The sequence below is a fragment of the Delphinus delphis genome, chromosome 14 (genome assembly GCF_949987515.2).
Source record: "Delphinus delphis chromosome 14, mDelDel1.2, whole genome shotgun sequence".
Taxonomy (NCBI): domain Eukaryota; kingdom Metazoa; phylum Chordata; class Mammalia; order Artiodactyla; family Delphinidae; genus Delphinus; species Delphinus delphis.
Window position 1 is genome coordinate 49,426,874 of NC_082696.1, and position 25,262 is coordinate 49,452,135.

Genomic DNA, 25,262 nt, shown 5'->3' on the forward strand with positions numbered 1-25,262 from the left:
TTCCCTGGTGGCGCAGTGGTTGAGAGTCCGCCTGCTGATGCAGGGGACACGGGTTCGTGCCCCGGTCCAGGAGGATCCCACATGCCGCGGAGCGGCTGGGCCCGTGAGCCATGGCCGCTGAGCCTGCGCGTCTGGAGCCTGTGCTCCACAACGGGAGAGGCCACAACAATGAGAGGCCCGTGTACCGCAAAAAAAAAAAAAAAAAAAAAAAGTATCCATAGATCCACTGAGGTTTAGTAAGAGTTTAATTTAGGGAAAAACTGGTCCTAAAAGAACATGGCAGGTCACAAAACTATTGGCATAAACTCACTTGTACATTTGTTTATGCAGTTGCTATGTGTGGATGGTCCACTATGTACCAAATACTGAGGCCAGTGGGAAACTAAGACATAGTCTTTGCCCTCAAGGAGCTTATTCTCTTCAGATGAGAGACCAATTAGTATGGACTGGGGAGGGACTTACTGGAGGTAAGCACAGGGGCCTCTGGGAGCTGGCGAGGGGTATCTAAGCCAGACTGTGGCTTGGGTGTATGTTGCATAAAACTTCCTGAAGACCCCATAAAAACTGGGGGGAATGATTTCTACTTTAAAAGAGAACTTACTCTAAAATAATTATTCTATTTTGAAACCTAGAGTCTGAAGAGTAATTATCCATCCAAATTTGAAGACCCTATAATAGTTCCTGTTCAAGAATTTGCATGGGATCAATATCTACAGGAGAAAAAAAGGGTAAAGGATATTTGGGGTGTGGGAAATGAGCCAAGTTTTGCCTGATTTATTTACATATGCATTGGTTTGGAAAAACTGAAGCAGTAATTTTGATACAACTAGATTTTATTTCTCTAAATTACGTACTTTTCCTAAATTATTTCAGTCATTTTACCCAGCTGATTTTAAGAAAGAGTCAAACATTTACAGAATTTTCTTTTGGAAAGCATGTGATAAAGGTAAGTTTTAAACTCTCAGTGCTGCTATTTACTCCTGCCGATGGCTACCTCTCTTTCCCGGCATATCACTTACTCATACTTCCTGTGACACCCGGGCACTCAGGTTACTGTGGCCTGGCACTCTTTTTGGCCCTAACTCTGGAAGGTTTCAGTGGTGTCCAGCACAGATATAGCAGGGGAGCATGCAGGGTTGCCTAGGGGAGCTCTGATGGTAGGCGCCAACTTCCCACAGGGTAGCCGTGTCCTAATGGACGCTTCCTTCTCTGCATTCTCCCCCCTAACAGTACCCTTGGAGAACTCCAGACCCTAAGGCTGGCAGAGCTTATCCAGGGATGGCAGATTGGTTTCCTCTTGGGTGCCATCCCTGATTAACTGGTAGTGCTGCCTGGAACATGTGGCATCCTGGCTCAGATACAGCTCACGTTGGGGGGCAGACTAGAATGGGTACGCCTCCTGCTTGTCACCCTTGGCCTAGTCCTGTGGAGAGTCCCAGTCCTGGCTTCCCTGCCCAACCGCATCTCTCAGTGGCTGAGGAGATCCCATTTCCCCTGACCAGAGCAGTTTTGATTGTCCTGTGCTAGACTGCACAAGGATGTCCTGTGATTTACCATGCAGATGGTGCTGCTTTACTTCACTCTCTGCTCAGTCACATGAACGGTGCAAGACTGAGTCAGGAATACCGTATGTTAAGTCTCATACCATTTTCACAGCCACAGTACATTTTCATTATATAATTCAAACAGAACCATAACAAACACTTACCTATGGTGCTTATTATATGCCAGGCACTATTCTAATGACTTCTATAAATATTAACTCTAATCATTACAACAACTAGGGTGACCAGTGGTCCTGGTTTGCCTGGATCTGAGGGGTTTGCTGGAATGCACGAATTTCAATGCTAAAGCTGGGACGGTCCTAGGCAAATTCAGACAGTTGGGCACCCTAACGTAAAACAATATGTTTTTCTTCATTTTTATCATCAAACTTCCTAAACTGCCTATCGTATCGTGCTCTCCACCTACAGGAGAGCCATGATTTCATGCTTCGTGGTTTGCACCCACTCCTCTTCCGTATTCCCACCATACTCTGAAACACTGGTGTGGATTCCATTCTGCAGTTTCTGACCCTTGTCAGCCTGAGTTGCTAACCTTGAGCTGTTTTGTGTTCTCTTCCTTCTGCTTTTCTCATGGGGCCTGAATTAGGCTTCCTAGGTCATCAATGCTGCTTCTTCCCACATATCCTTAACTCCTGTCTTTCTTTTCTTCCTTCCCCCTCCTTCATCTCCTGGATACTTGCCACCTTAACCTCTTCTTCCTCTTCAGGCCAGCTTTTTGTTCTCCTTTCACATAAGCATTGTCTTATGTTATACATAGTGCTTCTTAGCACATTTGAGGTTAGTTTGCACTGGCCTCAGTGCCTCAGTATAATGTAATGCCAACCATGAGGGATGGCTTCAGAGCCTTTGGGAAGGCCCTTTTTCCCCCTCCAAAAAAAGGCAACATCATACATCTTAGTGCTGGAAAGCCCTAGAAAACATCGGGTCCAGCCTGCTATCTTAAGGCAGGCGATGAGGGCTCCTCATGTATAGAAGACACCCAGACAAGGCACGTAATTTTCAGCCTCCGAATAAAGTGTACCTGCTACTGCATTTCTCCTACCAGGCTAGCTAAAATATCCACAATTAAACTTTCCCTCCCCTTTTTAAAGTTTTGTGTCCTGTAAAATGTGAGAACCCTGATGAGTTTCAACATTCCAGGGAGTACTGACCCATAGGCTCAGCGATTGACAGTTCAGCATTAACAAGTTTAGGAAGTGAGGAATCTGAAGCGAGCTCCTCCTGAGAGAAGAGCGGGGAATGGAGCACGCTGGCAGCTGAAGGCAAACCGTTCCCCAAACCGGCGTTTCTCCAAGTGCGGTCTCCAGACCAGCCGCAGCAGCAGCGTCCCATGGGATGTTGTTAGAAATGCAGATTCTCGGGCCCCACCCCAGAATCAGAAACTTGGGGTGGGGCTCAGGAAACTAATTCTGACTGCCCACTAAAATTGGAGAACAGCTGTCCCAGATGATGCATGGCTTTGCCAGGACTGGCACCGGGTAATAACAAACCAGATCTACTCAGAGGCCACATTATTCAGTGGCCACACACTGAGGTTTAGGAGGTTGGCTGGCAGTGCTGTATGGATAAAAACACCAATGCACTTCATTCTTAGGGGCTTAGGGCTTAAAAGTGTTAAGGAGGGACTTCCCTGGTGGTCCAGTGGTTAAGACTCTGCACCTCCACTGCAGGGGGCACAGGTTTGATGCCTGGTCGGGGAACTAAGATCCCACATGCTGCGTAACCAAAAAATAAATAAATAAATTACTTGAGTTAAAAAAAAAAATTGTTATGGAAGGTGAGTTCTCTTCCTCACGGCCCCTGGTGTGCCCCACAAACTGCTGCTGGCCCTCAGGAGGCATTTCCTCACCTGGTCTGATTTCCCTCCATCAAAAAAGCGTTCTTTCCATCCTTCCCATTGAAAACCATGTCTTATTTAGGACCCCTAACCAACTATGCTTACAGTAAAATGTGCTTCAGAAATGAAGCTAAAAGATTGCATTTTGTTTTCAAATTAATATAACAAGTATGCTATGCACACAGACTTTTATTACCAGATTACCATCTATTTTCTAAGATCGTACCATTTTAAAGATCACTGTTAGGTCATTCTTTGATTTCAACACCATCAGAGTCTTGAAAATGTTCTTAAATTCCCTTTGAGAGCAAAATTCTGAAAGACGGCAAAAAATATATTTTAAAGATTCAGTCCTAGGGTTGATTCAAGCTCTGGCTTGTGGGTTTAGCTAAGTTCCCCCCCCCATCCCTACCCCCAACCCCCACTACATTTTTTTGGTCCTTTTCCTTTACAGGAACTTAAGAAAGAAATCTGGGAATATTCTTCCTATGTGATGTGTTTTATTAACGATCAGCTCCTGGGTGATGCACTTGATCTTCAGAAATGGGCCCACAAAGTGTGGGATATAGTTGATTTTAAGCCTCCTGCACTTTACGAAGCACTTACTATGGATTATTCTGCCAAATTCTTAAGAGACACGAAGGCAAGTTGCACTAATTTTTTAAAGGAGAATAGTGGAATCTTTGAGCATTTACATTGATTGACCATTAATTACTGATAACCTAGCAAAGGGAATATAAAAGAGTAAGAGACTAGGTTAAGTTCTCAATGACCTTATGATCCAGTTGCAAAGGATTCATGGCAGGGTTTGGCTTGGTGGTGTGTAAAGCAAGCCTATCTCACAGCAGGCAGATGGCACCGGGAGAAGATCATCCCTGTTCAAACATTTCTACTCCCAGCTAGAAGCGTATATACATTAATTATCATCTATTTAAAAATATTAGGACCTTCCCCCTCAGAGAAGGTCAAGCCTATCCTTCATTCACCTTTAGCATGAAATATTTTAATTAATACTTTCTAACACCTAAGTGACAGCTACTGCACTAGAGAATGGCAAGTTTGAGAAGGTGATGTTTTAAAGCATGACACATAGTTGTCAAGAGCAGGACTAGACAAGCTATGGCACTGGGGAGGTTTCCAATGGCAGAGGACAGCTAGGAAGCGTGAGGTCCAGAGAGCAAGAGACAGCCATCAGGGTGGAATGGCAATAGAGGTAAAAGTATGTAATTTTGCTCAGAAACCTTGTAGCCAACAGCTACCACATGCTGAAAATTATTTCACGCCCATGGTGGCCTGTGCCTACAATAAAGACCCAGTGCTAGGATCTGAGTTGTGCAAAGGCAAAGACCTTGTCTCGTTCACCCTTGTTCAACCACTGACTTGAACAGAATCTGAAACACTGGAGGTGCTCAGTGAATATTTTGTTGAATAAACAATGCACTTGGAAAATGCTTGAAACTCTAGGGTGTGGGGAGGAAGTTAACATTCATAGCAGTTCATTCCCAAAGGGTCAGGAGTCTAGAAGTACATGGTGTACTCTGGGAATGGCAGGGGACAGCAGGGAGGCCAGAATTCGTGGGAAACGACACTGGGAAAATGAGAATCAGTCAGGATTCTTGGTGCCAGCAGTACCAAGCTGTTCTAACTAACTTGAGGAGAAAAAGTATGTATTAAAAGGATGTTGGGGGGGCTTCCCTGGTGGCTCAGTGGTTGAGAGTCCGCCTGCCGATGCAGGGAACACAGGTTCGTGCCCCAGTCTGGGAAGATCCCACATGCCGCGGAGCGGCTGGGCCCGTGAGCCATGGCTGCTGAGCCTGCATGTCCAGAGCCTGTGCTCCGCAACGGGAGAGGCCACAACAGTGAGAGGCCCACATACTGCAAAAAAAAAAAAAAAAAAAAGGATGTTGGTAACCTCACAATTGACAGGAAAGCTGGAGAACCAGCTTTGGAAAGCAGGCAGGAACCAAGGGAGACCTGGCAGCAGGAAAACATGGCCAGAGTCATGCCCCAGGAATGTGCAGCCAGGATGCTGCCATGGGTGCCCAATGGCCCTAATGCTGCCTTCACCGAGCATAACTTCTCAGCTCTCCTTGGGTCTTTGTCACTTCCTAGACATCTAAGGCCCCGGGCAGGAGCACCTGACTAGTTGAGCCCAGGTTATATCCCCACACCCTGGCTCACACGTAGCGGGGAAAGAGAGGAGGTTCTCTGGAGGCTGGTGCAACCTTGTGAGGAGTTTCTCAAATAGGAAAGGTGCTTAGATGTTTAAAAAAAACAAACAACAAACAAACCCCAAAACCAGATCCACTAGAGAAAGGTTGAACTTACTGTCCACTCTTAACCAGTTAGTTAGATTTCATCCAGAAGGAAGTAAGCCAACAGAACTTTTCATCAAGAGTATGACAACATCTTCTTTGGTGTTTCGGAAAAAGTTTTAGGGCTGTGACCAAACAGGGTACAGTGGGGAAAGCTTGGTGGCAGGGCGACCATTTGGAAATCTGCTATAATAGTGTGAGCTAGAAATAATGACAGCCTGAATTAATTAGTGGCAGTAAGGAGAGAGGACCCAGATTCCCGAGAAAATCCTTGGATTTTTTGCACAGAGGCTAGATTTTTTGTGCTGAGTAAAACCCAGGGACTTGTTTACTTCTGGTTTGGAACGATATAGCAGACAATTAGGTCTGGCTGCTAGGTGACATTATCTTGTGTCACAGTCACTCTCTTTTCATTAGAATTTTTAGAATTATCTACTCTTAACAACCACATAAAGATAATATATTGATGCCCAGGGAAGTTTAATGATGTCTGAATGCACTCACTCACTTCAGAAATCGATTATGACTTGCAATATGTCCTTTTTCCTCCTAAGCCTATGAAGTTTACTATACTATGCCTCTTATTCTAAAGTTATAATATTCTTTTATAATTAAGAACTTGTAGTACAGAAGCTTAGAGGCACAAACAATTAATTATAATAAGTATGGATGTAATACTTCATTCCTGGATGCCAGATATTACAATACTATTTCAGTCTTTTAATTTAAAAAAAAGCTTAGAGCGACATAAAATAATGATAGTGATACAACTAAAAGTGATTTCATTTATGCCTCCTAGACTCTTAAGAAATAGGGCAGGGCAAATTATGTACTTGTTAAATCAGGCAGCATTTTTATATATGAGAATGGTGCCTAAGAGTTGAAATGTATTCCATTAGATGTGTTCTGCTCCCTAAATGAATGCTACTGTGATGGAAAACAGTGTTTTCACTTTGATGCCTCTTTGTAGGGCTAGACAAGGGCTCACAAATGTCAGTTGTCTCTACCAGAAAGTATGTCAATTGAAAACAAGAGCTGGGGGTATCTGGGAGTATGAGGTCATGAATGAAATAACTCAAAAGCACATCATCCTCTCTTTCCTACCCCTGGTATGGTACCTCCTATTCATATAGTGGCCTTATTTTCCTGCTCAGAAAGACTATGGCCTGGCTCTGCTCAGCTAATCTGTGCAGTCTCTGAAAATCCAGAACACACAGTAACCAAATCCATGGGCTCATGTTGGATCTTTTCCCAGAATTACTCAGGAAAGATAAGAATTCCCAGTCTGCTGCTTTTTCCAGAGGGAATGACCAGTGTTCCTTTCCACACCCAGTTTGTGATGCAGTGGATATATAGGCCATGTGCTGTCAGTCTTGTGTGATAGGTTAATGTGATTCAGAGCTTTACCACTTAAGGGTTTTAAAAAGCATGTTATTTAGGTAGTAAAATTTTGGTATAATGAAACAAACATCCTTAAGTCATTCTTTTAATTTTGCTGTTACATTATCTACTGTTAATGCTGTCAATCATCTTATCACTGAAAACATTATTCTATTATATTTTTGGTCATTTCTAAAACTTTCTGCTAAAACACTGACCTGCATTACCTTCTTCTCTCTAATTTTAATAGCATGATTTTGTGTTCTTGGACATTTCTATTGATTTTTATCCAATCGGAAGATTGATTTTTGAGGTAAGAGGTTTTTGGTTGTTGTTTTTTAATAAGTTGGGGGGAGTGACAATCTCTGTCAAAATGTTAAGTTTTTAATCTATGAAACCTTTTCTCTTTATTTTTAGCTGTATTGTGATGCATGTCCCAAAACATGTAAAAATTTTCAGATCCTGTGCACAGGAAAAGCAGGGTTTTCCCAAAGTGGCATCAGGCTACATTACACAGGTTCCATTTTTCATCGAGTGGTACGGAATGGTTGGATACAAGGAGGAGGTGAGTTTAAAAGCTTAAATACAACTTAGTTGCAACATTAAATCAAAATGTCCAAACTTTTGTTTATCTGCCTTTGTGAAATTCATACAGAATTAGATATATTTAATATTAGATGTTACATATATATTTAAAGGATGTTTTATATGGCCAAATGATGAATTAAGATATTCATACTTTTTAAAAAAATTCCCTGATTTTTAAAATAAACAAATCTAAAGTGTGTCACCAGGAATATTCCAGGTTAAAAAGTAATACAAGCAAGTAGGATAGAGCAGAAGCAAGAAGAACTACAATCCTGCAGCCTGTGGAACGAAAACCACATTCACAGAAAGATAGACAAGATGAAAAGGCAGAGGACTATGTACCAGATGAAGGAACAAGATAAAACCCCAGAAAAACAACGAAATGAAGTGGAGATAGGCAACTTTCCAGAAAAAGAATTCAGAATAATGATAGTTAAGATGATCCAGGACCTCAGAAAAAGAATGGAGGCAAAGATCGAGAAGGTGAAAGAAATGTTTAACAAAGACCTGACCTAGAAGAATTAAAGAACAAACAAACAGAGATGAACAATACAGTAACTGAAATAAAAAATACACTAGAAGGAATCAGTAGAAGAATAACTGAGGCAGAAGAACGGGTAAGTGACCTGGAAGACAGAATGCTGGAATTCACTGCCGTGAAACAGAATAAAGAAAAAAGAATGAAAAGAAATGAAGACCAAGAGACCTCTGGGACAACATTAAATGCAACAACATTCACATTATAGGGGGTCCCAGAAGGAGAAGAGAGAGAGAAAGGACCTGAGAAAATATGTGAAGAGATTATAGTCGAAAACTTCAGTAACATGGGAAAGAAAATAGCCACCCAAGTCCAGGAAGTACAGAGAGTCCCAGGTAGAATAAACTCAAGGAGAAACATGCCAAGACACATAGTAATCAAATTGACAAAAATTAAAGACAAAGAAAAATTATTAAAAGTAACAAGGGAAAAACGACAACATACAAGGGAACTCCCATAAGGTTAACAGCTGATTTCTCAGCAGAAACTCTACGAACCAGAAGGGAGTGGCATGATATATTTAAAATGATGAAAGGAAAGAACCTACAACAAGATTACTCTACACTGGCAAAGATCTCATTCAGATTTGATGGAGAAATCAAAAGCTTTACAGAGAAGCAAAAGTTAAGAGAATTCAGCACCACCAAACCAGCTCTACAACAAATGCTAAAGGAACTTCCCTAAGTAGGAAACACAAGAGAAGAAAAGGACCTACAAAAACAAACCCAAAACAATTAAGAAAACAGTAACAGGAACATACATATTGATAATTACCTTAAATGTGAATGGATTAAATGCTCCAACCAAAAGACACAGGCTTGCTGAATGGATACAAAAACAAGACCTGTATATATGCTGTCTACAAGAGACCCACTTCAGACCTAGGGACATATACATATTGAAAGTGAGGGGATGGAAAAAGATATTCCATGCAAATGGAAATCAAAAGAAAGCTGGAGTAGAAATACTCGTATCAGATAAAATACACTTTAAAATAAAGAATGTTACAAGAGACAAAGAAGGACACTACATAATGATCAAGGGATCAATCCAAGAAGATACAACAATTATAAATGTATATGCACCCAACATAGGAACACCTCAATATATAAGGCAAATGCTAACAGCTTTAAAAGAGGAAATCAACAGTAAAACAATAATAGTGGGGGACTTTAATACCTCACTTACAGCAATGGGCAGATCATCCAGACAGAAAATTAATAAGGAAACACAAGCTTTAAATGACAAAATACACCAGATAGATTTAATTGATATTTATAGGACATTCCATCCGAAAACAGCACATTACGCTTTCTTCTCAAGTGCACATGGAACATTCTCTAGGATAGATCACATCTTGGGTCACAAATCAAGCCTCAGTAAATTTGAGAAAATTGAAATCGTATCAAGCATCTTTTCCAACCACAACACTATAAGATTAGAAATCAGTTTCAGGGAAAAAAATGTAAAAAACACAAACACATGGAGGCTAAACAATACATTACTAAATAACCAAGAGATCATTGAAGAAATCAAAGAGGAAATCAAAAAATACCTAGAGACAAATGACAATGAAAACATGATGATCCAAAACCTATGGGATGCAGCAAAAGCAGTTCTAAGACAGAAGTTTATAGCGATGCAATCCTACCTCAAGAAACAAGAAAAATCTCAAATAAACAATCTAACCTTACACCTAAAGGAACCTGAGAAAGAACAACAAACAAAAGCCAAAGTTAGTAGAAGGAAAGAAATCATAAAGATCAGAGCAGAAATAAATGAAATAGAAACAAAGAAAACAATAGCAAAGATCAATAAAACTAAAAGCTGGTTGAGAAGATAAACAAAATTGATACACCTTTAGCCAGACTCATCAAGAAAAAGAGGGAGAGGACTCAAATCAGTAAAATTAGAAATGAAAAAGGAGAAGTTACAATGGACACCACAGAAATACAAAGCATCATAAGAGACTACTACAAGCAACTCTATGCCAATAAAATGGACAACCTGGAAGAAATGGACAAATTCTTAGAAAAGTATACCCTTCCAAGACTGAACCAGGAAGAAATAGAAAATACGAACAGACCAATCACAAGTAATTAAATTGAACCTGTGATTAAAAATCTTCCAAAAAACAAAAGTCCAGGACCAGATGGCATCACAGGTGAATTCTATCAAACATTTAGAGAAGAGCTAACACCCATCCTTCTCAAACTTTTCCAAAAAACTGCAGAGGAAGGAATACTCCCAAACTCATTCTACAAGGCTACCATCACCCTGATACCAAAACCAGACAAAGATACTACAAAAAAAGAAAATTACAGAATAATATCACTGATAAATACAGATGCAAAACTCCTCAGCAAAATACTAGCAAACAGAATCCAACAACACATTAAAAGGATCATACACCATGATAAAGTGGGATTTATCTCAGGGATGCAAGGATTCTTCAATATATGCAAATCAATCAATGTAATACACCATATTAACAAATTGAAGAATAAAAACCATATGATCATCTCAATTGATGCAGAAAAAGCTTTTGTCAAAATTCAGCACACATTTATGATAAAAACTCTCCAGAAAGTGGGCATAGAGGGAACCTACCTCAACATAATAAAGGCCATATATGACAAACCCACAGCAAACATCATTCTCAATGGTGAAAAACTGAAAGCATTTCCTCTAAGATCAGGAACAAGACAAGGATGTCCACTCTCACCACTATTATTCAGCATAGTTTTGGAAGTCCAGCTACGGCAATCAGAGAAGAAAAAGAAATAAAAGGAACACAAATTGGAAAAGAAGAAGTAAAACTGTCACTGTTTGCAGATGACATTATACTATACATAGAGAATCCTAAAGATGCCACCAGAAAACTACTAGAGCTATTCAGTGAATTTGGTAAATTTGCAGGATACAAAATTAATGCACAGAAATCTCTTGCATTCCTATACACTAACAATGAAAGATCAGAAGGAGAAATTGAGGAAACAATCCCATTCACCATTGCAACAAGAAGAATAAAATACCGAGGAGTAAACCTACCTAAGGAGGTAAAAGACCTGTACTCAGAAAACTATAAGACAGTAATGAAAGAAATCAAAGATGACACAAACAGATGGAGAGATATACCATGCTCTAGGATTGGAAGAATCAATATTGTGAAAATGACTATACTACACAAAGCAATCTACATATTCAATGCAATCCCTGTCAGATTACCAATGGCATTTTTTACAGAACTAGAACAAAAAAGCTTAAAATTTGTATGGAAACACAAAAGACCCCAAATAGCCAAAGCAATCTTGAGGGAAAAAAAAACGGAGCTGGAGGGATCAGACTCCCTGACTTCAGACTATACTACAAAGCTACAGTAATCAAGACAATATGGTACTGGCACAAAAACAGAAATATAGATCAATGGAACAGGATAGAAAGCCCAGAGATAAACCCACACACCTATGGTCAACTAATCTATGACAAAAGAGGCAAGGATATACAATGGAGAAAAGACAGTCTCTTCAATAAGTGGTGCTGGGAAAACTGGACAGCTACATGTAAAAGAATGAAATTAGAACACTCCCTAACACCATACACAAAAATAAACTCCAAATGGATTACAGACTGAAATGTAAGACCGGACACTACAAAACTCTTAGAGGAAAACATAGGAAGAACACTCTTTGACATAAATCACAGCAAGATCTTTTTTGATCCACTTCCTAGAGTAATGGAAATAAAAACAAAAATAAACAAGTGGGACCTAATGAAACTTCAAAGCTTCTGCACAGCAAAGGAAACCATAAACAAGACGAAAAGACAACCCTCAGAATGGGAGAAAATATTTGCAAATGAATCAACGGACAAAGAATTAATCTCCAAAATATATAAACAGCTCATGCAGCTCAATATTAAAAAAACAAACAACCCAGTCAAAAAATGGGCAGAACACCTAAATAGACATTTTTCCAAAGAGGACATACAAATGGCCAAGAGGCACATGAAAAGCTGCTCAACATCACTAATTATTAGAGAAATGCAAATCAAAACTGCAATGAGGTATCACCTCACACTGGTTAGAATGGGAATCATCAGAAGATCTACAAACAACAAATGCTGGAGAGGGTGTGGAGAAAAGGGAACCCTCTTGCACTGTTGGTGGGAAATGTAAATTGATACAGCCACTATGGAGAACAGTATGGAGGTTCCTTAAAAAACTAAAAATAGAATTACCATATGACCCAGCAATCCACTACTGGGCATATACCCAGAAAAAACCATAATTCAAAAAGACACATGCACACCCCAGAGTTCACTGCAGCACTATTTACAATAGCCAGGTCATGGAAGCAACCTAAATGCCCATCGACAGATGAATGGATAAAGATGTGGTGCATATATACAATGGAATATTATTCAGCCATAAAAAGGAACGAAATTTGGTCATTTGTAGAGACATGGATGGACCTAGAGACTGTCATACAGAGTGACGTCAGAAAGCGAAAAAGAAATATCGTATATTAAGCCATAGAATCTAGAAAAATGGCACAGATGAACAGTTTGCAAGGCAGAAATAGAGACACAGGTGTAGAGAACAAATGTATCAACACCAAGGAGGGGAAAGCAGGGAGGCGGGGGTTGTGGTGGGATGAACTGGGAGATTGGGATTGATATATATGCACTAATATGTATAAAATAGATAACTAATAAGAACCTGCTGTATTAAAAAAAAATTCAAAAATTAAGAAAAAAGGATAACATTTTTTTAACCAAAAGATAATTTTAAATGCTCACCTAAAAAAAGGTGTATGTAGAAAATACAGTGCTTTTAAGAAACATACTAAAGGTGGGAATTTGAAAACAGAATGAAAGAAAAACAGCTTATTTCTCACCAAAGATGTTACATTGTTACAACTGCAGTAAGATCTAAAGCATTTTGGTCTGCATCTTTGCTTTCCATTCAGGTCAGTCCTTTGGCTTTACACAGACTAGGTGCCTGATTAGCAGCACAAAATTCAATTTTGGAGGCTTTTTAGGAGATATCCCATAGGGAGCAATCAGGCAGCAATTTAAAATTAATTGGCTTAGTGTGGAAGGCGATTTGCTTGAACTTGATGAAATATGCAGGGGCTTAAATTAATAATGTTTCATTATTTTTCTATAATCTGGAACATTCTGAGGCTGATAAGGAGGAAAATGTAGATTTAATCCAAGTATCTTGTATGTAAATCAACTGTTTTTTCCTCAGTTTCTCTAAGATATCACCAATACTGTTTTCTAACCTTATTATTTTTCACTTTATATAGTATTCATCTTCATATACATAAACACATAAAATGTTCAGGGTCTGCCTAATTTTTCATCATAGTGCTATGCCAATTTAATTAATTTCCCATTGGTGAACATTTAGACTGTTCTCCATTTTTTGTTAGTATAAAACAATCCTCAAGAGGGCCCATATCGGGACTTCCCTGGTGGCGCAGCGGTTGAGAATCTGCCTGCCAATGCGGGGGACATGGGTTTGAGCCCTGGTCCGGGAAGATGCCACATGATGCGGAGCAACTAAGCCTGCCCCCACAACTACTGAGCCTGTGCTCTAGAGCCCGCGAGACACAACTACTGAGCCCGCGCACCACAACTACTGAAGCCCACGTGCCTAGAGCCTGTGCTCTGCAACAAGAGAAGCCACTGCAATGAGAAGCCCGTGCACCGCAGCGAAGAGTAGCCCCTGCTCACCACAGCTAGAGAGAGGCCCGAAGCCCGAAGAGTAGCCCCTGCTCACCACAGCTAGAGAAAGCCCGAAGCAGCAACGAAGACCCAACGCAGCCAAAAAAAAAAATTAATTAAAAAAAATAATTTAAAAAAAAAGGGCCCATATCAGTGTCTCCTGATACTTAGTTCAGTGTTGACTCTGATGTGTTGGGCTTCCAGAGGCTGTGTTCTTCTTTGTTTTGCTTTTGGCTAGACCTCCCCTCACCGCTGTGAGCCCCAGAGCAAAGTTTGGGAAAAGTAGGCCATGTTACTTGTCTATTTATTTGAAGTAAAATTTCCAAATAGTAAGTGTATAGGTCTCAGGTCATGGTTTCAGATCACAAGGCAGGGATGTTTAAGGACAGTTTGCAAAAGAAATTCTGGTTACTAAATTCAAATCCAAACTGATACATACAAGTTGTACCATGCTGGATAAGGCACTTGTCATCTCTGAATAAGTTTCTTAATCATAATTATAATATCACAGGTTGTGGTGAGGATTCAATGACATGGTATATTGAAAGTGCCAAGCTTTTTAAGTATTCTCTTCCTTCAGATGTCAGATTCCCACAGGGCTGTGAGTAGAATTTTGGAGTACAGGAGCTAAGTGTGGTTTGGTGTTGTGCCTTAGGATGCTTCCAGGCACTATTGCTCGCCCTTTGGGACCAACAGGCCCCACACAGCCGTCCTTCTCCCCCCAAGCCCATCTCATCTTCTGACCTCTCCCTCTTGCTCACTCTGCTCCACACATTAGGCTCCTTGCTGTTCCTTAGCACATCAAGCATATGTGTGCCCTGAGGTCTTTTGTCGTTTCTTTTGCCTGAGATATCTACACCCAGCTATTCCTCCATGTATGCCCTTGCATCGACCCCTGATCTGTTTCTGATTTTTGCTGAGTTTATCTCAGCAGGGACTACATGACCACCCTATTCAAAAACTGCCACCTTCCTCTTCATATACCTCTCCTCACCCCCTTCTCTGCTACTCTCCTATCCCTTACCCAGCTTTATTTTTCTTCCTAGCACTTTTCACCACTGGACATACTATTAATATTTCTTTGTTAACTGATTTATTGTCTGTTTCTTTTCACTAGAATATAAGTTCCATGTGGGCAGAGATTTTTATCTATTTTGTTCAATGTTATATCCTCAGGTTGGAGAACAGTGCCTGGCATATAGTAGATGCTTTTTAAGAATTTGTTAAAAGAATGAATGAATGAATGGATAGTTAAACAGGAAATATATATTCTGTTCATTTCTGAAGTATGAAGTTAATGAAGATACCAAGTTATGAAGCCACTTTGGCAGTTATTAAGCCTCTTTGTGGCTCCCATAGCCCTACTGCCTTTAGAAGGATCTCTTGAGATATAGTTTAATACATTTTATCATCATCATGGTCATCAGAATGATGGTAAAGATGATAATGAGAGGATACATTCCATAAGTGTGTGATGCTGCACAATAATAATGGCCACTAATGAAGGAGCATGACACTCTGCCAGGCACCACACCATGTGCTCTCCCTACATGACTGCCTTTAACCCTCAGAACTACTTGGGAGGCACTTCCCATTATCCCTGTCTATATAGATGAGGAAACAGTTTTGGAAAAGGTAACCAACATCAAGATTGAAATCAAAATCATCTGACTTTGAAGTTTACTTTTAACCACTATTCTGCATTGCTGAATTTGTTGCCAGAAGTATAGAAATATTAGATATCCAAAGCTGAATTCAAGGGGGTGGGTTATGGACACAAAAAATATTAAATACTGACTGAAATGGTGTCAATATAAAATATTCACCTGGGAGATCTAAAGCAAAGGGCAAGAGTAATGGCAGGTGTTAGAGACAGAGGGCAAGGGAGTGTCACTGGTATTTACATAAGTTGGCAAGGGAGGGGAATCACCTGGGCAGATTTGCCTGAGCTGAAGGAACTGGTGCTAGAGGACATTCAAGTTCCACACATCTGGATTTAGCCTGGGGCTACTGCAGCAGGCTCCTGAGAATAGCCATAGGCTGGGGGTGAGTGGGAGGGTGGGGGCAGAAGTATCAGGCAGAGTAGTTGGAGACTTAAGGTTTATCAGTTAACTTCTGAACCAGCTTTATGAATAGTATAATTTAAATGCTATAGGCCCCTGTCCTGCATAAATTCTCTCCCCATGCTTGCATCAGATTTCTTTAAAATAGCACAGACTCTTTTATTATAAAGTACTCATATTGAGTTTAAATGGCACAGTCCTTCAACAGTTATTTATTGCGCACTATTCAAGGAGGGTGGTCTACAGAGCTGAAGGAAGTAAAGGGTGAGATGGGGAAAACACAGACCTCAGAGACCTCTAGTTTCATTAAAGCTAGCTTTGCTTCCCTGGTAGCTGTGAATTGATAAAATAACTTGTGCATGGAGGATTTTTATAGTAGGATCATTGCCTAAGCCAAAATATGCATAGAATGCATATCACGTGAAACAAGTCCTATAAATATCATTTTTTAAAAACCTCATTATATTACGAAGGAACTTCTTTTCTAAAATACCAGATACATGAGTTATATCACCATAGGGCAAGGAATAAAAATTTGAACATTAATTCTTTTTAGAGTATCTATTTTTATTCTTGCGTTAAAAAGACCTTACTGTTCCTATTTCATCCTCTCAGCTTAATCTTTCCATTTTTCTGAAAAGCAAGATGTATCATGGAATAACTTGTGAAATAAGCAGAATTTATATGAACACACACTCTTTAAATCGTGACCACAATTATAATTTAATACTTCATCATTTCAAAGGTTTTGCATTAAATTTAACTTATTTCAGAGTTATGAGGGAAAAAAATGGGATCATAAATGTAAAACTACTTACAAAATACAAGTGAAATCATTATAGAAATATTTTCATGGTATAGATATTAAACAATTAGGTAACTTACTCTAGTTATTGTTATAAGTGGAATCATAAAGCATTCTTTCCCTGCCATTACTATATTTTCTTTTTTAGTCTCAGAATGTTAATGTTTATTTATTGCTGTTTCTCAGATATAGTTGCTGGAAAAGGAGATGGTGGAGAGTCAATTTATGGACCAACATTTGAAGGTATGTATCTTTAAATTTTGTCAGTCACATTTTAATTGATTATTCAAATTTAACAGGACTGGATGATTTCACAACCCCAAATTAGATAGTGTTTGGGGTAATATACTACAAGTACACATACTAAAAGTGGGAATTTAAAATAGGGTAGGTGGGAAGGCATCCCAGTCCAGTTCAGTACAGCTTTGTACATAAAATTTTTCACTTGCCTAATTATGTTATTTCTTTAGGATAAGTTTCTAGAATTAGGATTGTAGGGGTAGAAGGGAATTTATATTTTTAAGCCTTGTACTTTGCCATGCTCACACTTAGAATTGGTACCTTGATAATCATCCTACTAAGACTGCTGTTGGGGATTCTGGAAAGATGATAGTGGTGGTGGCATAGTTCTTTAATTTTTTGAAATCCCAACATAAATACAGACCAAAAAAATTAGATAGGAAAACTAAAGACCCATGGATAACACAACAAAACTAGGTGACAAGGTATCTACATGAATTCCAAATATAAACAGGTAAGGACAAACTACCAACAGCCACAAAATCTGCATGGTATCAGCATGTATGTGAGAGAAAGCAGGGCATCTGACAGAGCTGAGAATATAGAACTCCACAATAGGCAGTAGCAGTTGAGTGCATGGAGCCCCTCATAAGGCTTGAGGAGGCTGGAGCAGTCTAACCTCTGCAAACTCTCAAAACCGATCTGAAAGGCCTCTCTTTCAGGAAGGAAGAAGTGCTGGGAATGGAATAAAAATTATGCAGGTATCGGGACAACAGTGATAAAGAGGGAAAGGCAACAGAGTCAGGAAATCTCAGAAAGCAAGTTGCCACACAGCTGAACAACACATGAAAATAGCAGAAGAGGGAACTTTGTGAAGTTAGGAAAACTACCTTCCTTCTAAAGCCACACCTACTTCTAAACATTGAGGAATACTAATTTTACATAAAACTAAAGTTGCATTAAAAAGCAGCAGAAATTTTCATGATTATTTAAGAAAAAAAAAAAAAGAGCACAGTAACATCGCTACAGATAATGAAAGTACCCTAGAAAGAAGGCTCACAGAACAGAGCAAAACTGTAACAATTTCAAAACGAGCTAAAAGACATGAAGACAATGATATAAGACAGGAAAGAACTCATAAATCAAAATGAGGAAGCTTTAGACATGAGGTTACAGAACTAGAGAAAAGAACAATAAAAGAAAATTTCAGAAATGAACAAATTAGGAGGAACACAAGACCAAATAGGCAGTCCAGTGGTTAAGACTCTGCCCTTCCAATGCTGGGGGCATGGGTTCAATCCTCGGTTAAGGAACTAAGATCCTATATGCTATGTGGCATAGCCCAAAAATAAAAAAATAAGAGAAGTAGAAGGTAGAAGAAGGAAATTTTTTTTAAACCAAAAAGAGATGAAGAAAGCTAAAAACGATTTACAAGAAAGTGATAAATACTAAAGATAGAAAGAGAAGATCCAGCATACAGATGATAAGTATTCCTAAGGAATTAAACCAATGGAAGGGAACGCAACAAACACTAAGAATTATAATTAAAGAAAACTTTCCTGAAATAAAATAGGATTTGATATTCTATATTTTGTTTTGGGTGGTGATTACACAACTATACCCAACTGTCAAAATGCATCAAAGTGAACATCTAAGACATATGCATTTTACTGCATGTTTATACCTCAAGTAAAAATATCTGCTTAAAAACTTGAAACTACTTACTGAAAGAACACACAGGTACCGGACAATACTGAACCAGAACAACCAACACCAGACATATTTTACTAACGTTATTAGATATTAAAGAAAAAGAAGAAAATTCTTTGGGCAGGTAGTGAGTCACAGCAAGTGATTTATAAGGGGAAGAAAAGTACATTATCATCATACTCTTATGCCAGAAGAAAATACAGTAATATATTTAGGATGCTCAAGGAAATGAAAAGTGAACTGGGGACTTTATATCCAGTCAAACTGAATTTGAATTATAAAGGGCACACGGAGTTATCAACATGTAAAACTTTAGGGAATAGTGTTGTCATGAGTCCTTCCTGAGGAATCAGTGACTGTAGCATGAGTTTCATTCAGCCAAATTACAAGAGGGACCCTGAAAGAAGAACTGGTGGTGAGCATTAATCATATAGTTACTTATAAAACTAAAATTTAATGAGGATTAAAAGGGTGAGAGTATGGTATACAATGACTATATGCTTAGTCTAACAATTTATTTTAAATGAAAGAAATGGGGAGAATATATGCAAAATTTTAAACTATTTTCAGTAAATTTTACTGGTGATGGTATTATTAATATTATTTTGAGATTGTTATATATATAATGTAGGAAAAAACAAGTAAGTAATTACGGGAATTTCTAATTTCATCATTTCCTGTGTCCTTGAGAACTGGAATCTTCAATGTGGAAGAAAGGAGATACAGATGAAATACGACAGAGGTTAATAAGTAAAATATTCCATAGTCCTGAATTTGAATTAGAAATATCACTTTAAACTCAAGAAGTATCATATCTGTATCTGTATCTATATCTATATCTAATCTATACCTGTATCTATAGTTCTGCCCATGGAATTCATCTGCAAACAATGACCAGCCGAGTAATGACAGAGACTCCTGGAATTTAGATTGTTGTTTTGAAATGTCATTTCTTGATTAAAGAAACCAGGGCCTCTGCGACAAATGGCAGGTTCCAGTTCTGAGACAGGAAATTTTGAAATGAGCCTGGAACCTCAGTCATGCTATCATGGCATCAGACAGCCAGGAGTGCTATTAAAGATTTACTGGGGTCATGGCAAAGGGCTCAGGAGCCAATTTGAAGAGTCTCTCACTGGCCAAAGATGAAATAATTTGAATAGTAATTACAGTTGATTGAAACCCAATAAATGTTTTAAATCCATGAGTTCATAATGATATTATAAAATAAAACCTACTTGCTCACCTCTGGGGGAATGATAGGAAATGAATTCATTATCTTGAAAACTGATAAATATAGGTAAAGAATCAAGCATTTATCTTGCCTTTCCTATAGGAACTACACCAAACTGTAGATAAGGGGAGACATCGTGTTATAAAAGTATACCGATTAATAATGAAAAGGAAAAATAAAATTAGAATGTCACCATTTCGCTGCCTCCAGGGAAATAATGGATGTAGGCATTGGCTGCATCAGCGTCTGCTAACTTCACAAACACAGAGACAATCAGACAGTATGAGCCTTCTGTTGAGAGGACACACTACCAAAGGGATAGAACAAGAGTCTGATGAAGCTGTTGGACCTAGCTTCCAATTTGCGAGAAATGCAATCAGTTCTGCTATAATGTGTTCTTAAAAATCTGTGCTATGTAAAATCATGAAATGAAAACCACAGGACTTATGGCAAAACTGAGGTAAAAAAACTTCCTCGGTGACACATTAATAAATAAGTTAATAACCTAATAAAAACAGTAACACAGTTTTATATATATTATGTGGTCAAGAAATACATCAGAACCATAATAAATAAGGCACTTTACCCTGAAAACTCCTTGACATCTGTGGAGGTGGCATGGGAAGAGCTGCAGCTTGTGAGTGATCTTGAGGTGGCTGAAGGAGCATTATCTGCAGCCAGAGGGAAGCTGTAACTCCAGATGTGGGTGGACGCAGCTCATACGTGGTGACGGATGTGGCTGGTCACGTCTGAGGTGTGTGTGTTCCTGGGTAGCTAGCTCAGTTCAGCAGAGGCAGTCTCCTACATTCGCCTGGTGGTTCTCCTAGAGGGAAGTGCATTAAAGCAGGGGTGAGATTCATCATGCTCAAGTCATTCCCTCCCTAATATATCAATCAAGGTGAAACAATCTGCATCTTCAACACAAGTATTAGCACAGAACCCACAGGACAGGGAACAGAGAAACCTGTTGAACTGCACCGTGTGTGCAATCGGCAAACTCTGGCCTGGGAGAAATTCTAGAGGTGAAATAGCTTAGGTTCATTAACAGATAAAGTGTAAAAAAAGAAAGGGATAGAGGTAGAACCTGTGGAGGGAAGGCTGGCAAAGTTCTTTTTCTTGGTCTGAATGGTGGTTAAAAGGGTATTTGCCTTATAATAACTTTAACAATAATTCTAACTATAGTGTTCCATGGCTTTTTGTGTCTATACTTTAATACAATGAAAAGGTTTAAAAAATAATCAATGGCCAAAGGAAAAGGGAAAAGTAAAAGCTGGTTTTCCTTCTAAATTCATGTGGAGACAGCTTTATCAAATGAAATCATTCAAGTGACACCACTCATTTATTTATTCATAGAACTTTAAACTCTTAGTTAGGTGCTGACATGGTACTAGGACCTTAGAAAACAAAGATAATGTGACCCAGTTTCCACACTCCAGGATTTTAGTGTTTTTGTACAGACAGACATTTAAACAGATAAAGTACAGGCGCGAACAGGCGGAACACAGGCTCTAGGAGCATGGGCTTCAGTAGCTGTGGCTCACGGGCTCCACAGTCCAGGCTCAGTAGTTATGGCCCACGGGCTTAGCTGCTCCGTGGCATGTGGGATCTTTCTGGACCAGGGCTCGAAATGGTGTCCCCTGAATTGGCAGGCGGATTCTTAACCACTGTACCACCAGGGAAGTCCCTCCTTGTCTTTAAATGAAAGTAAACATTAATAAAAAGCAGAGCCTGATGCACTGTCAATATTCAATAATGCAACTAAGTTATGCAAAAGTATTTTTTAGTAGAAATAAGAACTGAAGATAATGTGGTCTGGGTAGCCATTTAAGGGCTATTCATTGTTTTTAATTGTGAGATTTATCTTATATAGAGAAACTGCATATGTACAATTTAAAAATAATTATTGGGACTTCCCTGGTGGTCCAGTGGCTAAGACTCCGCACTCCCAATGCAAGGGGCCTGGGTTCGATCCCTGGTCAGGGAACTAGATCCCACATGCTGCAACTAAGAGTTCACATGCTGCAACTGAGACCAGGCGCAGCCAAGTAAATACATAAATAAAAATATTTTTAAAAATATATTTTAAAAAAACTTAAAAATTATAAAGCAACCCCCCACATTACCATCTTTGTCAAGAAAAAAAAACTGCCAGCATGCCAGAAGCACCCCATTTGTCCATCCTCAATAATAACTCCATCTCCCTATTAGAGGTAACCACTAACCTGACTTTCTCTTTGTTTTTCTTGTTAAACACTTGTGTATGGATCCCTAAATAACAGAGTTATTGACTATTTTTGGACTTTATATAAATGGACTCATATGGCAGGCATTCTTTGTGTCTTGTTTCTTTCGTTCATCACTGCCTATGAGATTCATCCATGTCGTTAATAGCTGGAATTCTCTCATTTTCACTACTGTTTAATATTATGAATATACCCAAATAATCTATCCATTCAAGTACTGATAAACACTTGGCTATTTATTCCTAACGTCATGTACACAATCAACATGTTTTAAAATAAATATTTCAATGTCAAAGAGTGTTCTGCCTATGTTCTCATCTAGGAGTTTTATGGTTTCAGGTTTTACATTTAGGTCTTTAATCTATTTTGAGTTTATTTTTGTATATAGTGTGAGGGCATGTTCTAATCTCATTGTTTTACATGTAGCTGTCCAGTTTTCCCAGCTTATTGAGGAGACTGTCTCCTCTTCTCCTCTCCATTGTATATTCTTGACTCCTTTGTCATAGATTAATTGACCATGGGTGCATGGATTTATTTCTGGGCTCTTTATTCTGATCCATTGATCTATGTGTCCATCTTTGTGCCAGTGCCATGCTGTTTTGATTACTGTGGTTTTGTAGTATATTTTGAAGTCTGGGAGGGTGGTACCTCCAGCTTTGTTCTTTTTTTTCCAAGGTTGCTTTGGCAATTTGGGGTATTTTGTGGTTCCATATGAATTTTAGGATTATTTGTTCTAGTTCTGTGAAAAATGTCATGGGTATTTTGATAAGGAGTGCATTAAATCTGTATATTGCTTTGCATCTTTGTTTCTTAAGGCAAAAGAAATTAAAGCAAAAATAAACAAATAGCCTAATTAAACTTAAAAGCTTTTGCACAGCTAAGGAAGACATCTGCAAAATAAAGAGACAACCTACTGAATGGGATAAGATATTTGCAAATGATATGACCGATGGGGGTTAATATCTCCAAAACATGTAAACAGCTCATACAACTCCATATGAAAAAAAGAAAAGAAAACAACCCTATCAAATGGGTAGAAGACCGGAATAGACATTTTTCCAAAGAAGACATACAGATGGCCAAGAGGCAGGTGAAAAGATGCTCAACATCACTAATTATTAGAGAAATGCAAATCAAAACTACACTGAGGTATCACTTCACACCAGTCAGAATGGCCATCATCAAAAAGTCTACAAATATCAAATGTTGGAGAGGATGTGGAGAAAAAGAACCTTGTACACTACTGGTGGGAATGCAGTTGGTGTAGCCACTATGGAAAACAGTATGGAGGTTCCTCAAAAAACTAAAAATAGAACTAAAATATGATCCAGCAATTCCACTCCTGGTATACATCCAGAAAACACAAGAACACTAATTTGAAAAGATACATGCACCCCAATGTTCAAAGCAGCACTACTTACAGTAGCCAAGCTATGGAAGCACCCCAAGTGTCCATCAACAGATAAATGGATAAAGAAGATGTGGTGTATATATATATACACACACATACATACATATATACATACATACATATATACATACATATATATATATATACACAATCGGATATTACTCGGCCATAAAGAAGAATGAAATACTGCCATTTGTAGCAATGTGAATGGACTGAGAGAATATTATGCTTAGTGAAATAAGTCAAAGAAAGATAAATACTGTATGTTATCACTTATATGTAGAATCTAAAAAATAATACAAATGAATATATAACAAAAAACAGAGACAGACTCACAGATATAGAAAACAAACTAGTGGTTATCAGAGGGGAGAGGGAAGGGGGGAAGGGCAAGGTAGAGATATGAGATTAAGAGATACATACCCCTATGTATAAAACAGAAGAACAACAAGGATATCTTATATAGCACAGGAATTACAGCCATTATCTTGTAATAACTTTTTTTTTTTTTTTTTTTTTTTTTTTTTTGCTGTACGCGGGCCTCTCACTGTTGTGGCCTCTCCCGTTGCGGAGCACAGGCTCCGGACGCGCAGGCCCAGCGGCCATGGCTCACAGGCCCAAGCCGCTACGCGGCATGTGGGATCCTCCCGGACCGGGGCACAAACCCGTGTCCCCTGCATCGGCAGGCGGAGTCTCAACCACTGCGCCACCGGGGAAGCCCTGTAATAACTTTTAATGGAATATAATCTGTAAAAATACTGAATCACTATGCTGTACACCTGAAACTAATACTGTAAGTTAACTATACTTCAATTAAAAATATAAAAAATAAAATATTTCATTAAAGCAGTTTAAGAATGCTAGGTAGCATACCCAATTTACTTTTATATAACAATAAGTAATTAGTGAATAGCTATTATTATTTAAATATGCTGGTAAAATTAGGGCAGTAGGTTTAAAAAATTGATGTTGCAGGATTCAAGTCCAATTTCTACTTGACATTATTGTCTTCAGAAAATTATATAGAAATGTCCCAAACTGTCTGCTTATTCCCTTACCAGAGAGAATAGAGGCAGTTTCCCCAAACTTGAGAAAGCAGTAGTTGCTTTTATTGTAAACGTCAGAATGAGTTTTATATTAAATAAATTCAGAAACTGATTTTCTTCAGCAGGTGAATTCTGATTTCTATTTCAAACAAAGTTAAACCCTTAATGCTTTAAAAGTTCTCCCATAATCACAGAATTTTTGGTAAAAATGTTATAACTCTATAAATTTTCTTTCCAGTTACTTTCAGAATTTAAGAAAAATTGATCATAATATCTAAGAGCAATGACAAATACCATTTTGTTAAAACTCTCTGAATCTCTGCTTGGGCAGATTTCTATGCCATGTGATTTTCTATGAAATTAATGGGCTATTCTCTATTCCACTGAAATGAATATGGAGTATCAATGTAATTATAAAGATATATTTGCACAAAAATACTTTATTTTCATTTCATAAGATTTCAGAGGTCTTTATTCAGTGTGCAGTTTAAGAAGCTAAAAGTAACCACCATAGATATGGCTTAATTGCTTTGTTGTCTTAGGTTTGAAACTTAAAA

General features: G+C 38.7%; 1 protein-coding gene and 1 long non-coding RNA gene across 5 annotated transcripts in view; one reads left to right on the top strand and one right to left on the bottom strand.

Moving 5' to 3' along the window:
- The window catches only part of PPIL6 (peptidylprolyl isomerase like 6), a 34,538-nt gene that overhangs the window by 2,679 nt on the left and 6,597 nt on the right, over positions 1–25,262 (top strand). For 2 of the 4 annotated variants that reach the window (XM_060030119.1, XM_060030122.1), the window contains exons 2-6: positions 633–728; positions 3,857–4,045; positions 7,348–7,410; positions 7,515–7,662; positions 17,011–17,067. In XM_060030119.1, the coding sequence (XP_059886102.1) occupies positions 633–728; positions 3,857–4,045; positions 7,348–7,410; positions 7,515–7,662; positions 17,011–17,067 (553 nt within the window). Of the gene's footprint in view, positions 1–632; positions 729–3,856; positions 4,046–7,347; positions 7,411–7,514; positions 7,663–17,010; positions 17,068–20,107; positions 20,520–25,262 lie in introns of those variants that run through there. The other 2 variants (XM_060030121.1, XM_060030120.1) reach the window with 2 other exon arrangements.
- LOC132437005 (uncharacterized) overlaps positions 1–25,262 on the bottom strand; it is a 41,311-nt gene that overhangs the window by 2,340 nt on the left and 13,709 nt on the right. The window contains exon 2 of the long non-coding RNA XR_009521944.1: positions 20,592–20,828. This is a non-coding gene — a long non-coding RNA (uncharacterized lncRNA). The remainder of the gene's footprint in view (positions 1–20,591; positions 20,829–25,262) is intronic.